A 20163-nucleotide genomic window follows, 5' to 3' on the forward strand; every position below is an offset into this window, starting at 1 on the left:
AAGCTCACAGGAGTAGCTAACTTCTGGAGAGAAGAGATAAGGAAGTCAGGATTGGTAAAACGCCATTAGCTTTATGCCTTGACAAAAACTCTTCAGCCAAACTTTAGTCAGCCTTCTTAACCTTCTCCTAGGCCCATCTGTGTGTTTCCTTGTAACATCCATTTTAGCAAAGAATCCTGCTAAGTCAGTTTAGCAAAACTCCCCCATACTTGATATGTGATCATTCCTGAGACCTGATCAGGTTCCTTGTCCTCCACTACCTCCCAGGTGATGTCTGATCACCCTGGCCTGTCTTCAGCAAGAATCCTAATAGGTTGGTTTAGCCAGAATTACCCTTACCCCTGATGTTTCTTCTTAGTAATTTTCTAACTGCTGACCCCCAAACAGCTTCTAGACTATAAATTCCTACTTGCCGATGCTGTATTCAAAGTTGAGCCCAATCTCTCCCTCCTACTGCAAGACCCCATTGCAGTAATCTCGGTACCTATCATGATGATCCTGAATAAAATCTTCCTTCCTGTGTTATAATAAGTATCACTGAATAATTTTTTAACACCATAATGTTTTAAATGTTTAGAAGAACATATTTGTGTGTTATTTATGGTCTTAATATTTGAAAATACTGAATGAGATTTATAGAGAAAACACTGGTATACAGTAGGCCTTCTTGAACTCTTTGTGATGGTTAATTTTATTTGACAACTTGACAGGGGCTAAGGTGCCCCCAGATAACTGGTAAAATATTATTTCTAGGCACGTCTGTGAGGGTGTTTCTGAAAGAGATTAGCATTTGAATCAGTAGACAGGAGTAAAGAATACCACTCTCACCAATGTGGGTGGGCATCATCCCATATCTTGAGGGTCAGAATAGATCAAAATGCAGAGGAAGAGCACATGCAGTCTCTCTCTTCTTGACCTGGGACATCATCTCCTCCTGCCCTGGGACATGAGAGCTCTGGTTCTCCAGCCCTCAGACTCCAGGACTTAAACCAGCAGCCCACCCCACCCCACCCCACCCCATCCTGGTTCTCAGACCTCAGCCTCAGACTGAATTACACCACCAACTTTCCTGGTTCTCCATATCTTGCAGAGGGCAGATCAACTTTCACAACCATGTGAGCCAATTCACATAATAAATCTTTAATGTACTTGTATATATCCTATTGGTTGTTTCCCTGGAGAACTCTAATACACTCTTTCTCCACCAAAAGTAATTAATACCTTCGGTTTAAAACATGGTAAACAGATCACAGCAATCTATCCCATGAAAATGAAATGATACATGGCACGTGGAGAATGGTGACTTACAGGGTAAAAGGGACATAGAGTAAAGGAAAATGTCAGGTGTGGGCAGAAATGTCACCGAACAGACAAAATTGAGATTAGGGATGACAGTCTGAAAGTAAAGAAATACAACGAAACACTGCAAGGAAAATAGAGAACAGTGACACCATAACTATTCTCTTTCTGAGCTTCTACTATGTTCCAATCAGTTCATATGAAATATATCATTTATACCTCTAAAGCAACAGCATTATTATGCCCATTTTACAAGATGCACGCTGAAGCCCAGAGAGGTGGAGATTCGTCAGAGGCTCTGCCGCTGATGGTGAATGCGGTAGCCACTCAAACCCAAACCTGCTCTCTTTTCTACCATGCTTCAGCGAATAATGCAAAGGAGAAAAGAAAAAAATCAGGCAAAACAGAGGTATCGAAATCCAAACAAAAGATCAAAAACAAAAACAAAAAGCAAAAAGCAAAAAAAAAAAAAAAAAAAACCCTGCAGAAAGTCTGCGTGTACACTGAAGGCCCGAGGTGTTAATTTATTTGCTGCAGAGAGGGGTAGGGGCACAGACGGATGCGGTCAGGTCCAAGGCTCTCTCGCACTGAGTCGTCAGCACAGAGCCGCAGCCCGCACAGGGCGCATGGAGAGGACCAAACCTCCCACAGCCTAGAAAGGCTCCAGCGCGGCGAGGAGGCGGGGTGAGCGGCGCTTCCGGTTCCGGGCGCAAAGGCCCCACGTGTTCCGACCCGCTAGGCCCCGCGCGGCTCGGATCCGGCGGCGGTGTTTCGGCCACCAGTGGGTGGGGGAGAAGCCGGGGCAGGGGAGGAGCTGCTGGAGCTGTCGGAGCCGTGAGTGCTGGGGGCTGGGCCGGGTCGTGCGGGACCGGGTCGGATCCGGCCGAGCCGGGCAGGGCGGGGAGGAGGGGGAGGGACAGGAGACCCCGCCCCCCAGAGCTTGGGGAAATCGTTCTGTCCTGGGGAAGGGGTGGCGGCGGTGTACTGAGGGGGCGGGGACGTTGTGGCCTCCCTGTCTGTTGGTGGCCGGAGCCAGAACCTGCGAGGATGTGGATGGCGCTCCGGGCTTCCTTCTCTTCCAGCCACCGCCCTCCGCCCCCTCCTAGGGCCTGCAGAAACGCAGTTAGTCTGTACCTCCTAGTGCTTCCGCGCCAACTGCCCCCCGGAACCGAGGAAGGAGTGGTCTAAGCCCCTTTATTTCCTGCAGCCTCTTCTCGCCCCGCCTCTCAGATTGCTCAAGAATCCTCACCGTACGTTCCCTGCCCAGTGTGAGCCTCATCTCCTTCCACCACCAACCTTCCATGCCCTCCAACACCCATGCAGATACACTCACCTGTGATCTTATCACATGTGATCATACTAGGCCCTGGAGACCATCTGGCCTGTGGCTTTTCAGTTGCCACTGTGACAGACCCCAAGCTTCCCTTCAAGTCCATAGCTGCTGTCTCCACTTGCAACTTTCTTACCCACCCCCAACAGCCAGTTTTGGCACCTCTTCTCAGCACTACCGTTACCTTCAGCAGGAGTATACCCCTGCTTTTTGTCTGTCTTGACTAAAAGTTCATATGCCATGAAAGGCTGTATTCTCTCAGAAAGGTGTCAGCCCAGTTATTTTTCTGAGCGATGGCTGTTTTCATCTCTTAGGCGCTTTGATAACCCTGTCTGCCTTAGAATCTGTACTGGCCTCTCCAAAGGGAGTCTATTAGGCCCAGTCCTTCTTGAACCACCTTGGTCCTGGGGAGCAGGCTCTTGCTTGGAGGCTAGGCTTAGAACTGTTGCTCTTTCTCTGTCCATGCTCTGCAGGTGACACCCAGGGCAGCTACACTTAAAAGCCACAGGAATGGTAGTGAGTCCCTCAATCCCATCTTCTCTTCCAAGCTACCCCCTGGGCCTTGATCCAGAAAGCTCCTTCGGAAAGGTTGTGGAATAGCCGTGGGAGGCATGTTGGTGGATGTGTGTGACAGCAGAGCAGTTAGCGTTTGTGGCCATTTGTCTTGGGTAACTTTCTATTAGTATCTAGCATAAGAAGATGGGCAGTGTTGGAGGGAGGATGGCAATTTTTCCTCCTATAACCAAACTCCTGGGATTCATAATTTTTCCCCCTTTCTCCTCCAGCCGTACCCCTTTTTGCACTCTGTCTATATACTATATTGCAGTAGACAATCATTTCAAGGGCACAGCAAGGTTTACCACAATATGAGGGACTCTTGGTCATTACAAACTACAGATAAGGTAAGTTACAGGTTTACATCAGTTTTGTTTTTTTTTTCCAGTTAATTTGGCATAGACATAGGACATGTAACAGTTGTAGACCCTTCCTGTTTTTGCTGTCTTCTCACCATCAAACCCTCCTTTAATCTGGCAGACACTGGAAAAGTTGGTGCCTTTCTGCATGAACCTCAGATTTACTCCCTTTGCCTAGTGGTTCTTAAACTTATGTCTTAAGCACAGGAAGGACTTACTAAACATAGATTGCTCAGGCCTACCCCCAGAGTTTGTGATAATAGGTCTCGGCTGGGGCGTAAGAATTTTAAGTTCTAACAAGGTCACAGGTGCTGGTGCTTGCTGGTCTGGGTTCCTCGCTTTGAGAATGACTTCCTTTGGCCAAATGTGACATAAACATTGCAGTGGTTTGGGGACCAGAAAAGCTGTTTAAGTACTTCTGTGCTGGAAACTAGTAGTCTGATCTTTTGCGGGTAATTTAACCACTTAGGTCTGAATGCTTTTGTTGTAAAATTAAGACAGTGTACCACACACACAAAAAGCCGTGAATGCTGCATTATCTTTTGACAAACTTAAGAGAAAATATTGATGAGTTTTTCCCCTAGATTTTCTTAATTGTCTTGACAGAGGCTTCCTGTTTTGATGATGTAAATTACACCCACCCATACTCTAGGTTTTTGCTGTGAATTCCTAGTATTGCTAAAGTCCCTGCTATTTCTTAACTACCTGTTAAGTTCCTTAGGTCAGAGCTTATGCTTTTTTCATCTTTCTCTGCCCAGCACCTTAAATAGTGTGGGACAAACAATCGATACTCATTAGATATTTGTGGATTGAATGAACTCTAACCCCTGCCCTCCTCCCCTCTTGAAAAATTTTTCTCCACTAATCTTACGCCACACAGTAAAGTAGAATATGGCTATGCCACCTGATTTCCCAAGAGACTGGAATAAATGCTAATGCCAAATTCCTACAGTTATCCCTGTGAATGGTTTATTACTCAGAAGCCCTGAAACCCACTGATTTCTGAATTTTCAGTGCTTCTATATACAAATTGGGGGAAGAGAAATAGAAACCTTGATTAAAGACCATGCATTTATTGAGCACCTTTTCTACAAAATACTTAACAAAGTGATAGGCACTGGGAATATAAAAATGAATGAGATCCTTGCTTTCCAGGGTAGGGCTCACAGTAGGGAGACAGACACTAAGGTATCCCCACCACAAAAATGACTTCTGGGGTTACTTCTTCGTATGGTGATTTAGTCTTCAGTGGAGATCTGGCACTCCTCAGATTCTCTGGGTCAGCAGGCAGGGGTCCCATGCTTTATCATCTCATCATATGTGAGGGAGTCTTGGGCAAAGCTAGAAGGAAGTTATCGAGACACAGTCATCTGGACAGCCAGTATCCAGGGTATCCTAACAGTGTATGTTAATTACAAAGCTAAAAACATAGTAAATGACTTTTACATTGACTGCTATTACAAATTATCTGTATCAATACCTCAGGTCAGGCTGTGTTTATAATGTATGTTATCCGGTTATTTCCCTCTCATTGTCTGTGTGATTGGCATTGACCGTGTTAGTTTTAGGAATTGAATACATTTAATTTAACTCCGGCTGCCACATGAGAGCTGCTGCTCTCATCAGGGTGGGTGTTAGGTTTGCTGTGCCCTCCTTGTCCTGATTCAGATTAGTACGTGATGTTTTGTTTTAAACTGAGGTATACTGCCAGGTGTGGTGGCTCATGCCTGTAATCCTAGTACTCTGGGAGGCTGAGGCAGGAGGATCATTTGAGGTCAGGAGTTTGAGACCAGCCTGAGCAAGAGTGGGACCCTGTCTCTTTAAAAAAAAAATATATATATATATGTGTGTGTGTGTGTGTGTGTGTGTGTGTATAGATTGACCTGCTTTATTTAGGCCAATAACTGCTTTTGGGTAATATCCCTTAAGGTTAGAAAGCCTAGCTTCTGTTGGAGGATAAGCAACATGATCGTGACGGCCAGGTATTTAATTCTGACTTCTTAAAATCTGTTTTGGCCTCTAGCCCTTCTCAACTCTTGAGTAAATCTCTCTCAACATGTTAGGCTGGTACATTATGGCCCAAATACTCAACAAAGGAGCCATACATATATCTTTGTTCCTCTCAAAGCCTCTCCTTATTGCCATCAACAAGCTGAATGTTTTCTCATAAGGTAATCGATCCAGTTCTCTGACATTACGTACAGAATCATCCCAGTTTTCAACATGAGATAATATGACTTGTCCAAGATGAGCAGGTAGAACAGGGAGCAGAACACAGGTCATCCACCAAAGGCAAAGCTCTCTACTGCTGCCTAACTAGGTCTGCTGTATATAGTATACAAAACATTTTAATTAAAAATGAAATGAATTGTTATTTTCATTTTCATGTTTACATTTACTCTAAATGACATTTTTATACCCACCTTGTACCTTGATGCTAACCACAAAGTCTAACCACATTTCAGGGCAGAAGATACTTGTGTTTTAGCCTTCACTGGCTTCCTTGTCCCATGTGCTACTTATTCAGCCTCTCTCTTTATTTCTTTCTTCTTGTCTTCCCTTTGTCTATACTTAATTCTGTTTTTTCAAAACCTATTGTAATAAGCTTTGAGCTACTTCTCCCCTTGCTACTCAAATATTGCTTTTATGAAGGAAAAAATACAGAGGTGGCAAAAATATTTTTAAAGAAATAGTTTTTAAGCATGGTTTGAGGCATACTGATCATCATGAATTAGGAGGCCAAAAGTCAGGACACATTCCCTTACATTTTTTTTGCTATCTGAATTAAGTTTTCTTATGACTTTTTGGGTTCTCTAACTGGGTTTGCCTCAAATTGCCTCCTGCCAGTTACAGGGAGGGGAGAGGACTTTGATACTGGAAAGCAGAAGCATTGCTGGTATAGTCTTCTGCTGGAGAACCTGTCTTTAAGTTTCCATCTTGTCTGTCTTCCAAGGCTTTCATTTAATCTTACTGTATAAGTGCCTGCAAAGCAAGGACTGTTTTTTTGGTTTAACATTTTACTTTTGATATACTAAACAAACCAAGATTTTCCCTGTGCATTCTAATTTTTTCTTGTAATTAAGAGTGGTCTGCTTATTTATTATTTAAATAAATAATTTGTCTTTTTCCCAAAAGGATTTAAAACAGCTTGAAGGAAAAGAATAGCATATATTGAGCACCCACCTTATGCCAGACTGTATGCTGATGGATTTCTGCAGGGCACTTTATTTATTTCTTAAAACAACCATGTGAGGTAGGTAGGATTAGCCACAATTTGAGGATGAAACTGAGGCTTAGAGAAATACTGTCACATGGCTAATGAGTAAGAGTAAGGATTCAACCCAGGATTCCAAAGCCCCTAACCTTTACATGGAAAACCTAGATAAACATTTGTGTATGGGACAATTAAAATAAGAATAAAAGAGAGAATCTTTCATTTTAAAGAACAGCAGCAGCATTGGAAAGGAGCAGTTCTCGGTTTTTATTAGTTGATTTCTATTCTTGAACAATGAGAGGAGCTGTTGAAAGGCCCCAATTAGCCATAGCAAGCAGTCATACTCAGATTTCCAAATTATGGGAATGGGGACTGGAAGGGATATAAATATCTGCTAAATGTCATTAAGTCTAATGACTGTTTTCTTCTGAAGATTATTTGCCAATAAATAGACAGATCACCATCTCTCCTTTAGATAGATAATATATGACTACAAACCTTGTCATTTACAATCCAGAGAGATCACCCCAGCTAGTAGCATTTTAAGGTAGAGAACTAGAGATTCTGTCATTGCCTGGGGTTTGCTGCTCTTGTCTAGAGAATTGAGTTTGGACCTTCACTGCCATGTGACACTTTCACATATGGGGTAGAGACAGCTGGGCTGAGGATTGTAGAAAGGTCTTGCCTTCTCCATATCTCCTCTCCAGCCCTGCCCTGTGCATCCTAGGAGCACACACTCAAGAGATGAGGTCATGAGGCCTGCCAGGTAGGCTTGTGAAGCATCTTTGCAGACATTGTTTTAGTGTCTTCTGGAACCAAGTCTTTTATTTTTTCTGACCTGGTTTCATATTCTTTCTATAATACTCTGTTCAATTTTTATCTCACTATGGAACCCTTTCAAGGGCAGACATTAAAGAAAGGTATTAGAATAACAGAGGCAACAAATTGCAAGACATAATTGTGGTGTAGTACATTCCATGAATTATAGAATAAAAACACAACATCCATGTTCTGTCTCTAATTAATATTAATACTTGACATTTGCCCAGCACATTTTATTTTATAAAGCTCTCCCATCTCAGATAATCCAGTGAGTTAGGACAGTGGATATCTGCAGAGGACTTTACCCTTTGCAAGGGCTCTTTGTATGTTATTTCACAAAACCCTTAAAGTAGCGCCAGTTACTTGGGAATCTGGGGCTGGGACATACATCTTTGGGTACCAAGTGTGATGCTGTGCTTACCTCACCAAAGACTCCTCTCTTCATTTCCACTGTTGCTGATCTGTTCTATTTTCCTGCATCTTACCTCCCTAGGCTGCCAAAGTAAATGCAAAACAAGCAACAGAAATCTCAATTTGTGATCTCTGAAGGGCATTTTTAAATAGCAGATTTCATGTGGCACTGTTGGAAACGTTCTGAGAGTAGGAGCCCGCTGTCCATGTGTATGTTATGGAATCCATAGTATGGAATCTCTTGAGCCTAGTGCTGCATGAGAACAATGAGTGTTCCTATTCTACTTCCCTGGACCTTGGTTCTCAGACTTTAAAGATGATAGAGATCCTTTTATTAAGCCAAAAGACTCTATGTATGTATTCTTTCTTCTCCCTGCTTTACAGGGGTAGGGGGAGTTGGGAGGCTTTGTCTGGATAAATAATCCATATTTTAGTTGCATTAAGTTAGTCAATGTCTGGTTTTATGCTTATTAAAGTTGATTCACATCCTCAACGGAAACAGGTTTTGTTTTTTGGTTTTTTTTTTCCCAAATGCCCAGTTTTGTCTCACTTGCATTTGGATTATCCCCAGGACAACATGACGATTCCTTGTGATAAGTTTTGGTTCCATCACTTTGGGAACCACTAAGAGTATTCTGTTTTACTCACAATCCAAACAATAAATGTTTTTTCCCTATTTATTCATTTATCCAGCACACAGTTTGCTGAACAAATTAATGATTAATATGACATGGTATCCTTCGAGAAACAGACCTAAAAAAAACTTGAGTGTCTCTGCATTCATCAAATATGAAGCGAGTACCTGTTGTGTTCCAGGCATCGAGCTGGGCATAATGTCCTTGCCCTCAGAGCATTATAGTCCACTGAGTTTAGCAAGGTAAACAGTTTTTACAACACAAAAAATACGTACATATTCATAATGTGATATGGAAAGGTACCAGTTCCTATGGAAGTATTATTTAGGAGGATGAGGAAAGACATCCTGGGAAAACTTGAAGTATGAGTAGAGGTAACCACGTGAAGGGAGTGGAGAAGGATTTTTGAGGTAGAGGGAACAACATCAGGAAAGCCCAGTGAGGGCATAGAAACAGAAGATAGAACAGTAATTTGAGCATTGGCTTTTCAGTGGGAGTGGCAGTAATGGGAGAAAAGAGAGGTAAGTAGGGGCCAGGTATTGAAGGGCTTTGGGTATCAAGTGTTAAGGATTTTATATTTTATCCTAAGGTCAACATGAAGCCATTGGCAGATTTTATATGTTAGGAAGTATTGCAGGTAGAGCTAATGTGGACGGTCCTCCTGCCCATTATTATAAAATACCTGTGCCTGCCTGCCCATTTTATCTCTCCCTTCTTCCCTCTGCCTCAAAAACTAAAGGTAAGTATAGATTCCAGAAGGAGAGAGAAATAAAAGCTAGAGGAGTAAGTATAAGCTGACTTCACCATGATGCAAGGAGATTTCAAACTAAAATAAGGTAGCTAGGGTTGGGGATTTTATTATCGGTGCTCCAACAAGGAGATAGGACTTGGGGAGCTGATGGAGTGTGGAGGTTATGGAATTGGGCAGCCTGTAAACCTGAAGCCTTGAAGAGCTATGCCTTCCATGAAAATTTTCCTGGTGACTCAGGAAAAATGCAAGGTTTTCCATTGCCTTCGGTAGGACAAAAAGCATTTGATAGCATAAGTCCAAATAATATACTAAAAACATGATTTAGGAACACCCTGAGAAATTAACACAAAAACTGATCCAAGATCATTGAAACCATTAACAGGTGGAAACAAATGAAATTCTATTCAAAGGGCTCACTTTTACAACCTAGGGCTCTTAGGGGTCCCAAAGAAAAAAGCAATCTCCCTGAAGATGGGCATAAAATAAAAAAAATTACAAATCACCTGAGGAAACAAACCAACATGAGGTAGAGAAAGCATGGGAAAATTAGTATATGAAGACCTAGGAATTATGGAACTATCCAAAATAGACTTTGAAAGTATATTGTAAATGATTGAAGATAATGAAAAAGTGAAATGACATGAATGAAAAGGGATTTGAAAATAATAATAATAATATGGTCATTGACCATAAATTCATTTGATGGGCAGCAACAGATGAGACACAGCTAAGAGTGGACTGGTGACCTTAAAGGTGGATCTGAGACAATTGTAGTGTAACAGAAGAAGATTGAGAAAGGCAGGCGCCTTCAGGCTACACGTGCACATTGGTCTGGAGGGGGACAAGACCAAGACAACCAGTCATGAAACTTGAACTAAGTAATTTATTCAGCATCAGTGTCTGTTATGTCCCAGTGCTGTTTATGTGGTGAGAATATGGTGATTTTTTAAAGATCCTGTTAATACCTACTAGTAGGCCATAATGGCTCAACCAGGGGCACGGCAGTGGAGATGAAGAAATGGATGAATTTGAAAGGCATTTTTGAGAGGGTAGAGTTAACAAGACTTGGTGAATAAGAAAGAGAATAAAAGCATAATGGAGGAAAAGTTGCTTCTTTCTGTTAAAGTAGAAAGAAACCATCAGAGTGGAGGTTTATTCATTTTAAATCCATTAATTGTACACTTTATTATAGGTATTGGAGATTGATGGAAAACATAGTTTCTGACTTCAAACAGTTTCACAGGAAAGATAAATAATGGGTGTGTAGTATGACAGTTACTATGATGAGATGTGCCCATGTTTCTGTGTAAGCACTGAGGTGATTTCTAACTATGCCTCAGAGTAGGGGCTGGGATCAAAGAAAAACATCTCAGAAGACATGAACTCTGAGCTATATCTTGAAATTTCGATTAAAGTTTAACACAACCAAGGGTAAAGAATCAGAAGGCATAGCATATTCAAAAGCTAAAGAGCACACTCTTGTGTGCTTTGCATGCACACGCATGTATACATATGTGTGTGTCTGGAAGGATTGGAGAGGAGGCAAAGGGAATAACAAGATGAAGGTCAGCCTGATATGTAATACTTAGAAGTTTCCCTTTACAAGATAGAGAGGAATGATTGAAGGATCTTAAATAAGGAAAGGACATGACCACATTTGTCAAAAGAGCTCGTTCTGGTGATACTGTGAATGGTAACTTAAAGGTAACAAATCTGGAGGCAGGTAGCTGCATTTGGAGGCAATTGCAGCATCTAGGTGAGAAGTGATAAGTGATTTATAAACTATAAGTCATGGGAATGAAGAAGAAATAGGAATACACCATGTAGCATTTAAGGGGGTGGAGAGTATTCCATGTGGAAGCAACAGACTTCAAAAAAGCATGGAGGCCTGAAAAGGCACCCTGTTGTGGGGAGATGAACAATGCATGCATTATAGCTAGGCGATACAGGGAACAGGTAGGATCTGAGGATTGAAAAATAGATTGGGGACTAATTGTAAAGAGCTTGGAACTGATCTTACATCAAAAAGTCATTGTTTTTAAATATGGAGTAATGCAGTTGGAACTATAGAAAGATAATAAGTAATGTTGGGTGACATCACACTTCTAAGGACTTCAAAGATACTAATACATTGAGTCCTAATCATAAGCCTACTAGATGTATACCATTACTATCTCCATTCTGTAGATAGGGTAACTGGCACAAAGGACATAAGAACTTGCCCATGGCCCACCGTGGGAATACCTAGTAAGCTGTAGAGCCAGGATTCAGACCCAGGTGATCTGACTCCAGGACTCTAAACTTCACACACCTCCCTCATGGCTGGTGTTTCTCAGCCACAGGTGCACATTAGAACTGCATGTAGCAGTTGCCTGGATTGATTGAATCAGTATGTCCAAAGAATGATTTTTTTTTTTTTTTTAACTATATTTTGCAAAAGCTCCACAAGTTCTGTTGTGCTTTGCTCATGGTTGAGTACTGTAGGGCTCCTAGTTAGGAAGTTATGACAGTAGTTCAGGCAGGAGAGGATGAGGGCTCAAACTAAAGCAGTCTGTAGGAAGGAACAAGAGTCAACAGATTTAGAAACTTAGGGGGTAGAATTGGAGGTATTCATGAAGTAGAAATGCAGTATTTTCCTATATGGTATGGCCCTCACCCAGGAAAGGTAATAGAGGACCGTACATTCAGTTGTGGATTATCTTCTCTCAATTAGATCCATTTCTAACATATGTTTATGGAGATTAGAGGAAAGGGGGCTTAATCATTTGAAGAAGTGTTATGTGTAGAAGATTATGATTGAACCCAGAACTGCTATCCTGGTATACAGTTTCATGCTTATACTATTGTCTGTCTTCTGTACCCCAGGTCTCTCAAGGTGTCCAGGCTGAAACTGGGGGGTAATGACAGTGCGAGCTCTTGATGGTGTGAGACCACCCCAGAGCCAAGAAATGGCTACAGCCTTGGAACCAGAGGACCAGGATCTTTGGGAAGAAGAGGGAATTCTGATGGTGAAACTAGAAGATGATTTCACCTGTAGGCCAGACTCAGTCTTACAGAGGGATGACCCTGTGCTGGAGACCTCCCACCAGAACTTCCGAAGATTTCGCTACCAGGAAGCAGCAAGCCCTAGAGAAGCTCTCATCAGACTCCGAGAACTTTGTCATCAGTGGCTGAGGCCAGAGAGGCGGACAAAGGAGCAGATCCTCGAGCTGCTTGTGCTGGAACAATTTCTTACTGTCCTGCCTGGAGAACTGCAGAGCTGGGTGCGGGGCCAAAGGCCAGAAAGTGGTGAAGAGGCAGTGACGCTGGTGGAGGGTTTGCAGAAACAACCCAGGAGACCAAGGCGGTGGGTGAGGAGGGGGAGTCCTGATCTGTGTGATGTGGAGGGGGACTATTTGCTGTAAGGCTGTATTTTGGGGGAGGGCTTACAAGACCCCCATAAATTATCTTTTCAATGTAATGGGCTCTGCCCTTGGGTTGCTCCTAGGTCCGTGAGCCCCATGGGTCAGGGGTGTGTGTGTGTGTGTGTGTGTGTGTGTGTGTGTGTGTGTGTGTGTGAGAGAGTATGACTTCCTGGTTTTGGAAACACCTGCCTCAGGATCATCAGGGACCTCAGGCATCCAAGGGTCATGGCTCTGGTCTCACCTTCTTTGCATGTTGAGCCTTGAGTTCCTGGAGAGGAGAATTTGTGACTTCCTCAAAGGTTTTCACAGACCCTCAGTCACAGATTCCCCCTCCAGGATGGTACTCTAGGGAGGCAGGCAGTAAGGACTGCGGTGGGTGGGGGAGGTGGAGGCGGAAGGATGGTACCTCAGAGCCCTCGGTGACAGGGCAAGGGCGGAGGGAGGTGAGAAAGTGGTGCAGTACCGTGTGTCCCCTGCCTTGTCCTGATGAAGATAACCTTCAGCTCCTCTTTGCATGCCCCAGTGCAGCTGAAGTTTCTGCTCCTCATCTGGGTCTCTCTGGGAGTTTTTTCTCTAGGCAGCTTCTCCTAAAATAAGCCCTGATGACAACCAGGAATTTGCCCCCCAACTCCATGGTGACTGGAAATTGGAATTATTCCCAGGTGACTGTCCATGTTCACGGCCAGGAGGTCCTGTCAGAGGAGACAGTACATCTGGGAGCAGAGCCTGAGTCACCTAGTGAGCTGCAGGATCCTGCGCAGACCTTGACCCCTGAACAGTCCCATGAGGAAGCCACACAGAGCCCAGATCTGGGGGCACCAGCAGAACAGAGCCTGTGCCAGGAAGAGGAGCTCCAGCCGCTGCAGGAGAGCGGTGGGAAGCCTCGGCAGGAAGTGGGGATTGTGGCAGAGTGCGGGCAGGGAGGGGGTGTTTCTCCCATACCAAGGTAGACAGTAATGGGAAGAAATCACAGGACCCAGGATGTCGGAGGGAGATGGTCCCAGCTGGAGCCCCCATAAACAGTTCCAAGCTGAGACAGTGATATTCTTGGTGGTTTTCTTGACATTTTGATGGTCTTATAGGTAAGGGCTGGGATGACTTAAGCTGCTCTTGGGCCAGTTTATTGATTCCCATAGTAGGGAGGGTGGGGCCACCTTCCTACCAAAGATGATGGGGGATGTTCAGCTTTTGCCAGTTATCAGGGTGCACTGCATATTGCTGATCTTTACCGTCTTTTCTTCTTAGAGGTTCCAATGCCCCAGGACCCAGACCTTCCTGGAGAGAGGAGCTCTGGAGACCCAGAGATGGTTGCACTTCTTACTGCTCTATCACAGGTACACCCCAGTTCCCTCTACACCACAGAGAATTTATTTGAAGAACCATTGGGCATTAGCCATATGCTAAACAGGTCAGGCAGGATGCAAATATACATTCTTCTTTTGCCAGTTGTAAGTTCTCAGTTCTGCAGGTGCCTGGAAGGGGAAGAAATAATGAGATAAATTTTGATAGTCTCTATTGGATCTGCAAGCCCCAGAGCCTCTATTTGCCATTGACCAGAAGGACTAACAAAATGGGATTATTTTATAACATTCCAGTACAACTTTGAAGTTGTTAAATGAGGATATTTTTGTTTTTGTTTTGTTTTTGATAGTCATTTGTAAGAATGACTGACATGACATTTATGGAGTAGTCATCATGTTCAAAGCCCTGAAACTAAGCTACGTGGCTGGAGAAAAAGCTATGTGTTTCTACATTGTAGTCTAGCGGGGGGAAAAGTCCTGTTTTTGCTTTAGAATATAAATGATAAAGGTGATTGGGTTGGTTAGGGAAAGTTCCTAGAAAAGATAAATTGTTGCAGAAATGTAGGTAGCATTAAAACATCAAATAGGGAGTTGAATGATGATAAAACATCAGATAGGGAGTTGAATGATGACTTTTAAGACTTTTCTTAAATTTTAAACAACACCTTAAAGAAGAAAAATGTAAGCTAGTCCTGAGAGAAGGCAGTGGAGTTGGGGGAAAGGGCCAGTGCAAAGCCATGACAAGGGGACAGACAACTTCCTTGAGAATGAGTCCAAGCAGCCCATTCGAGTTCCTTTCATCTCTTGGGTGGATTCTGCCTATATTTACGACCTTCATCCAGGGACAAAACATGAGGCTACCTGAAGCCTCACATTTTGATTACATCCTTGTGTTGTTTCAGGGACTGGTAACTTTCAAGGATGTGGCCATATGCTTCTCCGAGGATCAGTGGAGTGATCTGGATCCAACACAGAAAGAGTTCTATGGAGAATATGTCTTGGAAGAAGACTGTGGAATTGTGGTCTCTCTGTGTAAGGAATTTCGAGTGTTCTAGAGCATTCTGAGCACAGAGATCTTTTTCCTGCTGGTAGATAGTATGCACTGAACTTCTTTTATGCCTACCCCACCAATGAAATTGAGGGATTAGCTGAAGAAGAAGATGGTATCTTTCCAAGTTAAAGAAAAAAGAAAATGCTTGGAAATGGAAACCTCTAATAAGAAAATAAACTTAGAATATTACAGCTTTAGTGTAGAAATATTTGAGATAAGTGTATGAGTTTTGAAATAAGCAGTAAGAGTTGGAGATGATCTACTTTCTTGAATAGGGAAAAAGAGGATAAGGCCTATAGTGGTATAACTATTGAGTTCCAGGTGAAAGACACAAGAAAGGCAAGAGATAGGCAGTGCTTGGCTAAAGTGCTCAAGCTAAAATGGCCAAAGGTTTGATCAACTGACCTGGCTATATATTTGCTCTACAACCTACCAAATCAAAAAGATCTGCTCTTAACACAGGGAATTGTTGAGCCAATTGTGATGTACTGTTTTCCCTCTCTTGAGCAGCATTTCCAATCCCTAGACCTGATGAGATCTCCCAGGTTAGAGAGGAAGAGCCTTGGGTCCCAGATATCCAAGAGCCTCAGGAGACTCAAGAGCCAGAAATCCTGAGTTTTACTTACACAGGTGAGGAATGACAAAGGGGTCTTATTGCCCTGAGTGGCAGTTCCTCTGGCCAGTACTTTTCTCTCCTTCTAGGACCCTTCTCTCATTGGTTCTTCTAACATGTCAACGAGTACTGCTGTTGCCCTCTGAAAGCCAAATTCTTCTGTCACTTTCTTCTTCTTCACTCCTCCCACCATTTGTTTGAGTGCTGTGTAATGAAAACTGGTGAAAGGAAAATAAAACAACCAAACTTTTGCAATTGCAGCTATACCATATACTACATAGTTCATGTAAACCTTTGATCCTCAATCTCTGCATTTGTAAAATGAGAATAGTGATATTTGTCCATGGTAAGGCTTGTTGATAGCAGAACACATGAGAAAGTGCCTGGCACACAACAGGCATTCAGTTGACTGGTTATTTCCATATGGGCTTCTCACTATATGGTCTTGCCCTCCCAAAACTCTTAAAGTCCCCCTATTGTGCAGAAGTCATTGTTGCCACTCTAATTTCCCCCTTTTCTCCTCTCACCCTTTCTACAGGAGATAGGAGTGAAGAGGAAGAAGAGTGTGTTGAGCAGGAAGATCCAAGTTTAGAGGATGTACACAGGTCTATTTCAGGAGATCCAGAAATTCAACAGACTCCAGATTGGGAAATTACCTTTGAGGATAATCCAGGTAGACTTAATGAAAGAAGATTTGGTACAAATATCTCTCAAGTGAATAGTTTAATGAATCTTCAGGAAACCATGCCTGTTCACACCCTGTTAGGGAGACATCATGACTGTCCTGTATGTGGAAAAAGCTTCACCTGTAACTCCCACCTTGTTAGACACCTGAGAACTCACACAGGAGAGAAGCCCTATAAATGTATGGAGTGTGGGAAAAGTTACACGCGGAGCTCACATCTTGCCAGGCACCAAAAGGTTCACAAGGTGAGCACTCCTTGTAAATATCCTCTAAACCGTAAGAATTTGGAGGAGACCTCCCCTCTGATCCAGGCTGAGAGAACTCCATCTGTTAAAACTGTTAAGAAACCCTATAGATGTGATGATTGTGGAAAACACTTCCGCTGGACTTCAGACCTTGTCAGGCACCAGAGGACACATACAGGAGAAAAACCCTTTTTCTGTACTATTTGTGGCAAAAGCTTCAGCCAGAAATCTGTGCTAACAACACACCAAAGAATCCACCTTGGAGGCAAACCCTACTTGTGCGGAGAGTGTGGGGAGGACTTCAGTGACCATAGGCGGTATCTGGCACACCGGAAGACACATGCAGCTGAGGAACTCTATCTCTGCAGCGAGTGCGGGCGGTGCTTCAACCACAGTGCAGCATTTGCCAAGCACCTGAGAGGACATGCGTCAGTGAGGCCCTGCCGATGCAACGAATGTGGGAAAAGCTTCAGTCGGAGGGACCACCTCGTCAGGCATCAGAGAACACACACTGGGGAGAAGCCATTCACATGCCCTACCTGTGGAAAAAGCTTCAGCAGAGGATATCACTTAATCAGGCATCAGAGAACCCACTCAGAAAAGACATCCTAGCTAGTTCCCTGTGTGAGATCTGCATTCAGCCCTCATCTGAAGGATGTGAGGGGTAGGACGAGCCCTTTTGTCAGCCTGGGAAGACCTTTTCTAGGGAGTTTCCCTGACCTGCCAGATCTTACTTCACCTCTTCCCACAACTAAATAAGCCCTGGGTGGAACCTCTCAGCCTTCTACGCCTTGAAGAGATGTTTTGCCCAAAGTACGAGCAGAATTGAGGCTTCTCTTTCACAGGAGTGCTCCTGCTTCTACCTCATGGGTATGAAGTAGGAGAACTAGAAGACTTAAGAGGTTATGGTCACTATATTGTCCAAAAAAATAGGCTGTTACATATCTTAAAGACTACATAACAGCCTCAAGTTCAAAGTGGCCAAGGACAGCTAGCCCCTTAGGTTAGGTAAGGGACCAGCCTGAAGGATTCTGTCCTTACTGGGCTCAAATCTTAAAGCACACAGCTCTGAACTCAAGACAGGAGGTTTGTGTCCTGATGGCTTTGCCACGTACTCACAGGATAACTGTACAAATCTGTCGCTGTCTGATTCACTTCTTACCATGCACTTTCCTTTGATGCTGGGGAGAAATGGGAGAAGTGGGCAAAAACCTCAAGGCTGCTTCATATGGACCTTGTCAAGCTCCTCCCTCCCCCTTTGTCAAAATGATATCAGGTGCCAGACACTGCTAGAAAGGAGGGCCTAGTCAGAAGCCTCTTTCCTTGTGGGTTTTTTTTTTTTTTTTTCCTGTTAAAATATGCCTTTTTAGCCTCCTTACTATTCAGCCAGTCTCTTGGTTTTGTCCCTAGCACTTCTCCTACAAGTGAGACGTAGCATTTGGGTGGGGACAGATTCAGTAAAGCATAATTAAATCGTGAAATCATTTACATTCCCACGTATGTACAACCCACCCATGCACCCCTCCCCAACCCCTTCACATAGGCTTTGTGAGTGAGGGGATTTTGGAACATCAGCTTACAAAGGCACTATAATAATTACAGAATCATGATTGACTGGGTCACTTCATTTATATGAAGAAAACTGAAGATGAGACTATGGAAAGATGAGGAAAAGCTCTTGCTGCTAGCCAAGACCATCAAGACTATTCTCCTGACACCCAATCCCCATCATCCCTGCCTCAGTTCTCTGACATCATGGAATATTATGAACCCCAGCACCTGGGACCCTGAGGAATTTACCAGGAGTAAATGGCTTTCATGTATTCGTGTTGTTTTCTTTTTCTTAATGTGATTTCATTTTCATGTAACTAAGAACTAAATAGTAGTATCTCTGATGGCCCAAGGATCTCTGTTGCCTGTTAAAGGTTCCGTGGAGATTAGGCTGAATAGTTATGACCCTCACCTGCTCTAATTGTGGGAGTGGCAAGGACTGGGGAGACAACCTCCGTGAATGGAGCACAGGGTACAGGGTTAAAGCGTGAGAGGGAGACAGCCTTCTGTGCCTGGTTCCTTCTGCTCTAATTCACAATCCTCTGTGGGCCAGCATATACCAGAGGTTATGGGGGAGTTAATAAGACCCCAACCCTAACAGCCCAACAAGGAAATTCTCATTTTGGTCTATAATGATATTCTAATGGACTGGTTTGGTTTTAATACTAGTCAACCATTGTCCTGCTGGAAATATGCACATACGAAATAAAGGTAACACAGCCATGTTCCCTGGTTTCTGGGACTCTTCCATCTTATCTATTCCTATTCCAGGACTTTGAGGTCCAGATACTTCTGAAGGTCATTCATACAAATAGATCTGAAAGTACAGAGTAGTTTTCCATGAGGATAGGGAAGGCTTGGAATGGTTAGCTGAGCCACAGGTGGAATATATGCACACTGAGATGACAAGCCTGGAGTTTGCAGAAGACACTATCCTGACGTGCAGGCATTTCTCAACTATGTATCTGAAGTCTAAGCACGTTTGTCCTGGGTGAAATGTCATGGCCTCAAAAGATAATTTCTCCTAGCTCGTATTTACCATTTATAGAAGTTGATGGTATACTGGAGGTGACAGAACAAATTGACTTTCTATTTTCTGATTTATCTGCATTATTGAAATCAGTGAAAATCTGTCAAGAGAATTTACATGAGGGAATGTTTGAGAGGCTGGCCCAGTTTGTTGGAACATCAAATGTTTTTCTATTGCTGATTGCCCTGCAAAGTTTCATATGCTGACACTAAATCTCTGGTCCCTTTTGTAAATTAAGGAATTTTATGAGGTTCCTGGGGGAATATGTTGTCTCCTAAATCTGAACACAAACAGAACCACAGTTTGCAGGAGCAGCGGGAAAGCCGCAGCACAGCTGAGCGTGGGAGGGGAGGCTGGGGCACAGGACATGCATTTAGGAGGGCCCCTCTAGAATCGTGTGGACAGGGCAATCCTGGTAACCTTGATTACCATCCTAAATAAAAATTTCTGAGGAAGAAAAAGGCAGGATTTTAAAGGTATTATTTGGAGGAAGCTATAGAATAATCTTGGAAATTTTGTGTTAATAAGAGTATGAAATTAAAAGGGACAATAGAAGGGTAGTTGACCAGGTAATTTAGGAATAACTAAGGAATATTTAACCTCTTCACCACTGTGAAATCCCAAAAGAAATAAATGCCAAGAGATAAAGGCAAAATATATTTATTATCTGGGACTTAGGCCTCATATTCCAGAGTAGAACCTAGCAAACTCAGGTGAACTCCATGGAGAATTTCATAAATTGGTCTAACATTAGAGTATTAGAACTGAAACCCACTAAAAAATTTGTTGCCTGCTCCAAAGCCCAACTCATGTAATGGATCTAAAGGAAGATACATTGTCTCCACTGGGCAGCAGTATAGGGGTGGGGAAAGTGTCACAGTGAGTGGGCAGAGACCATTTGTTCCAG

General features: G+C 43.2%; 1 protein-coding gene across 1 annotated transcript; it reads left to right on the forward strand.

The window, feature by feature from the left end:
• The first annotated feature begins 2021 nt into the window (after positions 1-2021).
• Positions 2022-19382, forward strand: ZNF202 (zinc finger protein 202). Its single transcript, XM_069468789.1, has 9 exons — positions 2022-2137; positions 2239-2250; positions 8187-8192; positions 12252-12726; positions 13443-13653; positions 14026-14114; positions 14984-15113; positions 15643-15762; positions 16284-19382. The coding sequence occupies exons 4-9, from the start codon at positions 12277-12279 to the stop codon at positions 17285-17287; spliced, it is 2004 nt and encodes a 667-aa protein (XP_069324890.1). The 5' UTR covers positions 2022-2137; positions 2239-2250; positions 8187-8192; positions 12252-12276; the 3' UTR covers positions 17288-19382.
• The last annotated feature ends 781 nt before the right edge of the window (positions 19383-20163 follow it).

Source organism: Eulemur rufifrons, chromosome 6 (genome assembly GCF_041146395.1).
Source record: "Eulemur rufifrons isolate Redbay chromosome 6, OSU_ERuf_1, whole genome shotgun sequence".
NCBI classification, from domain to species: domain Eukaryota; kingdom Metazoa; phylum Chordata; class Mammalia; order Primates; family Lemuridae; genus Eulemur; species Eulemur rufifrons.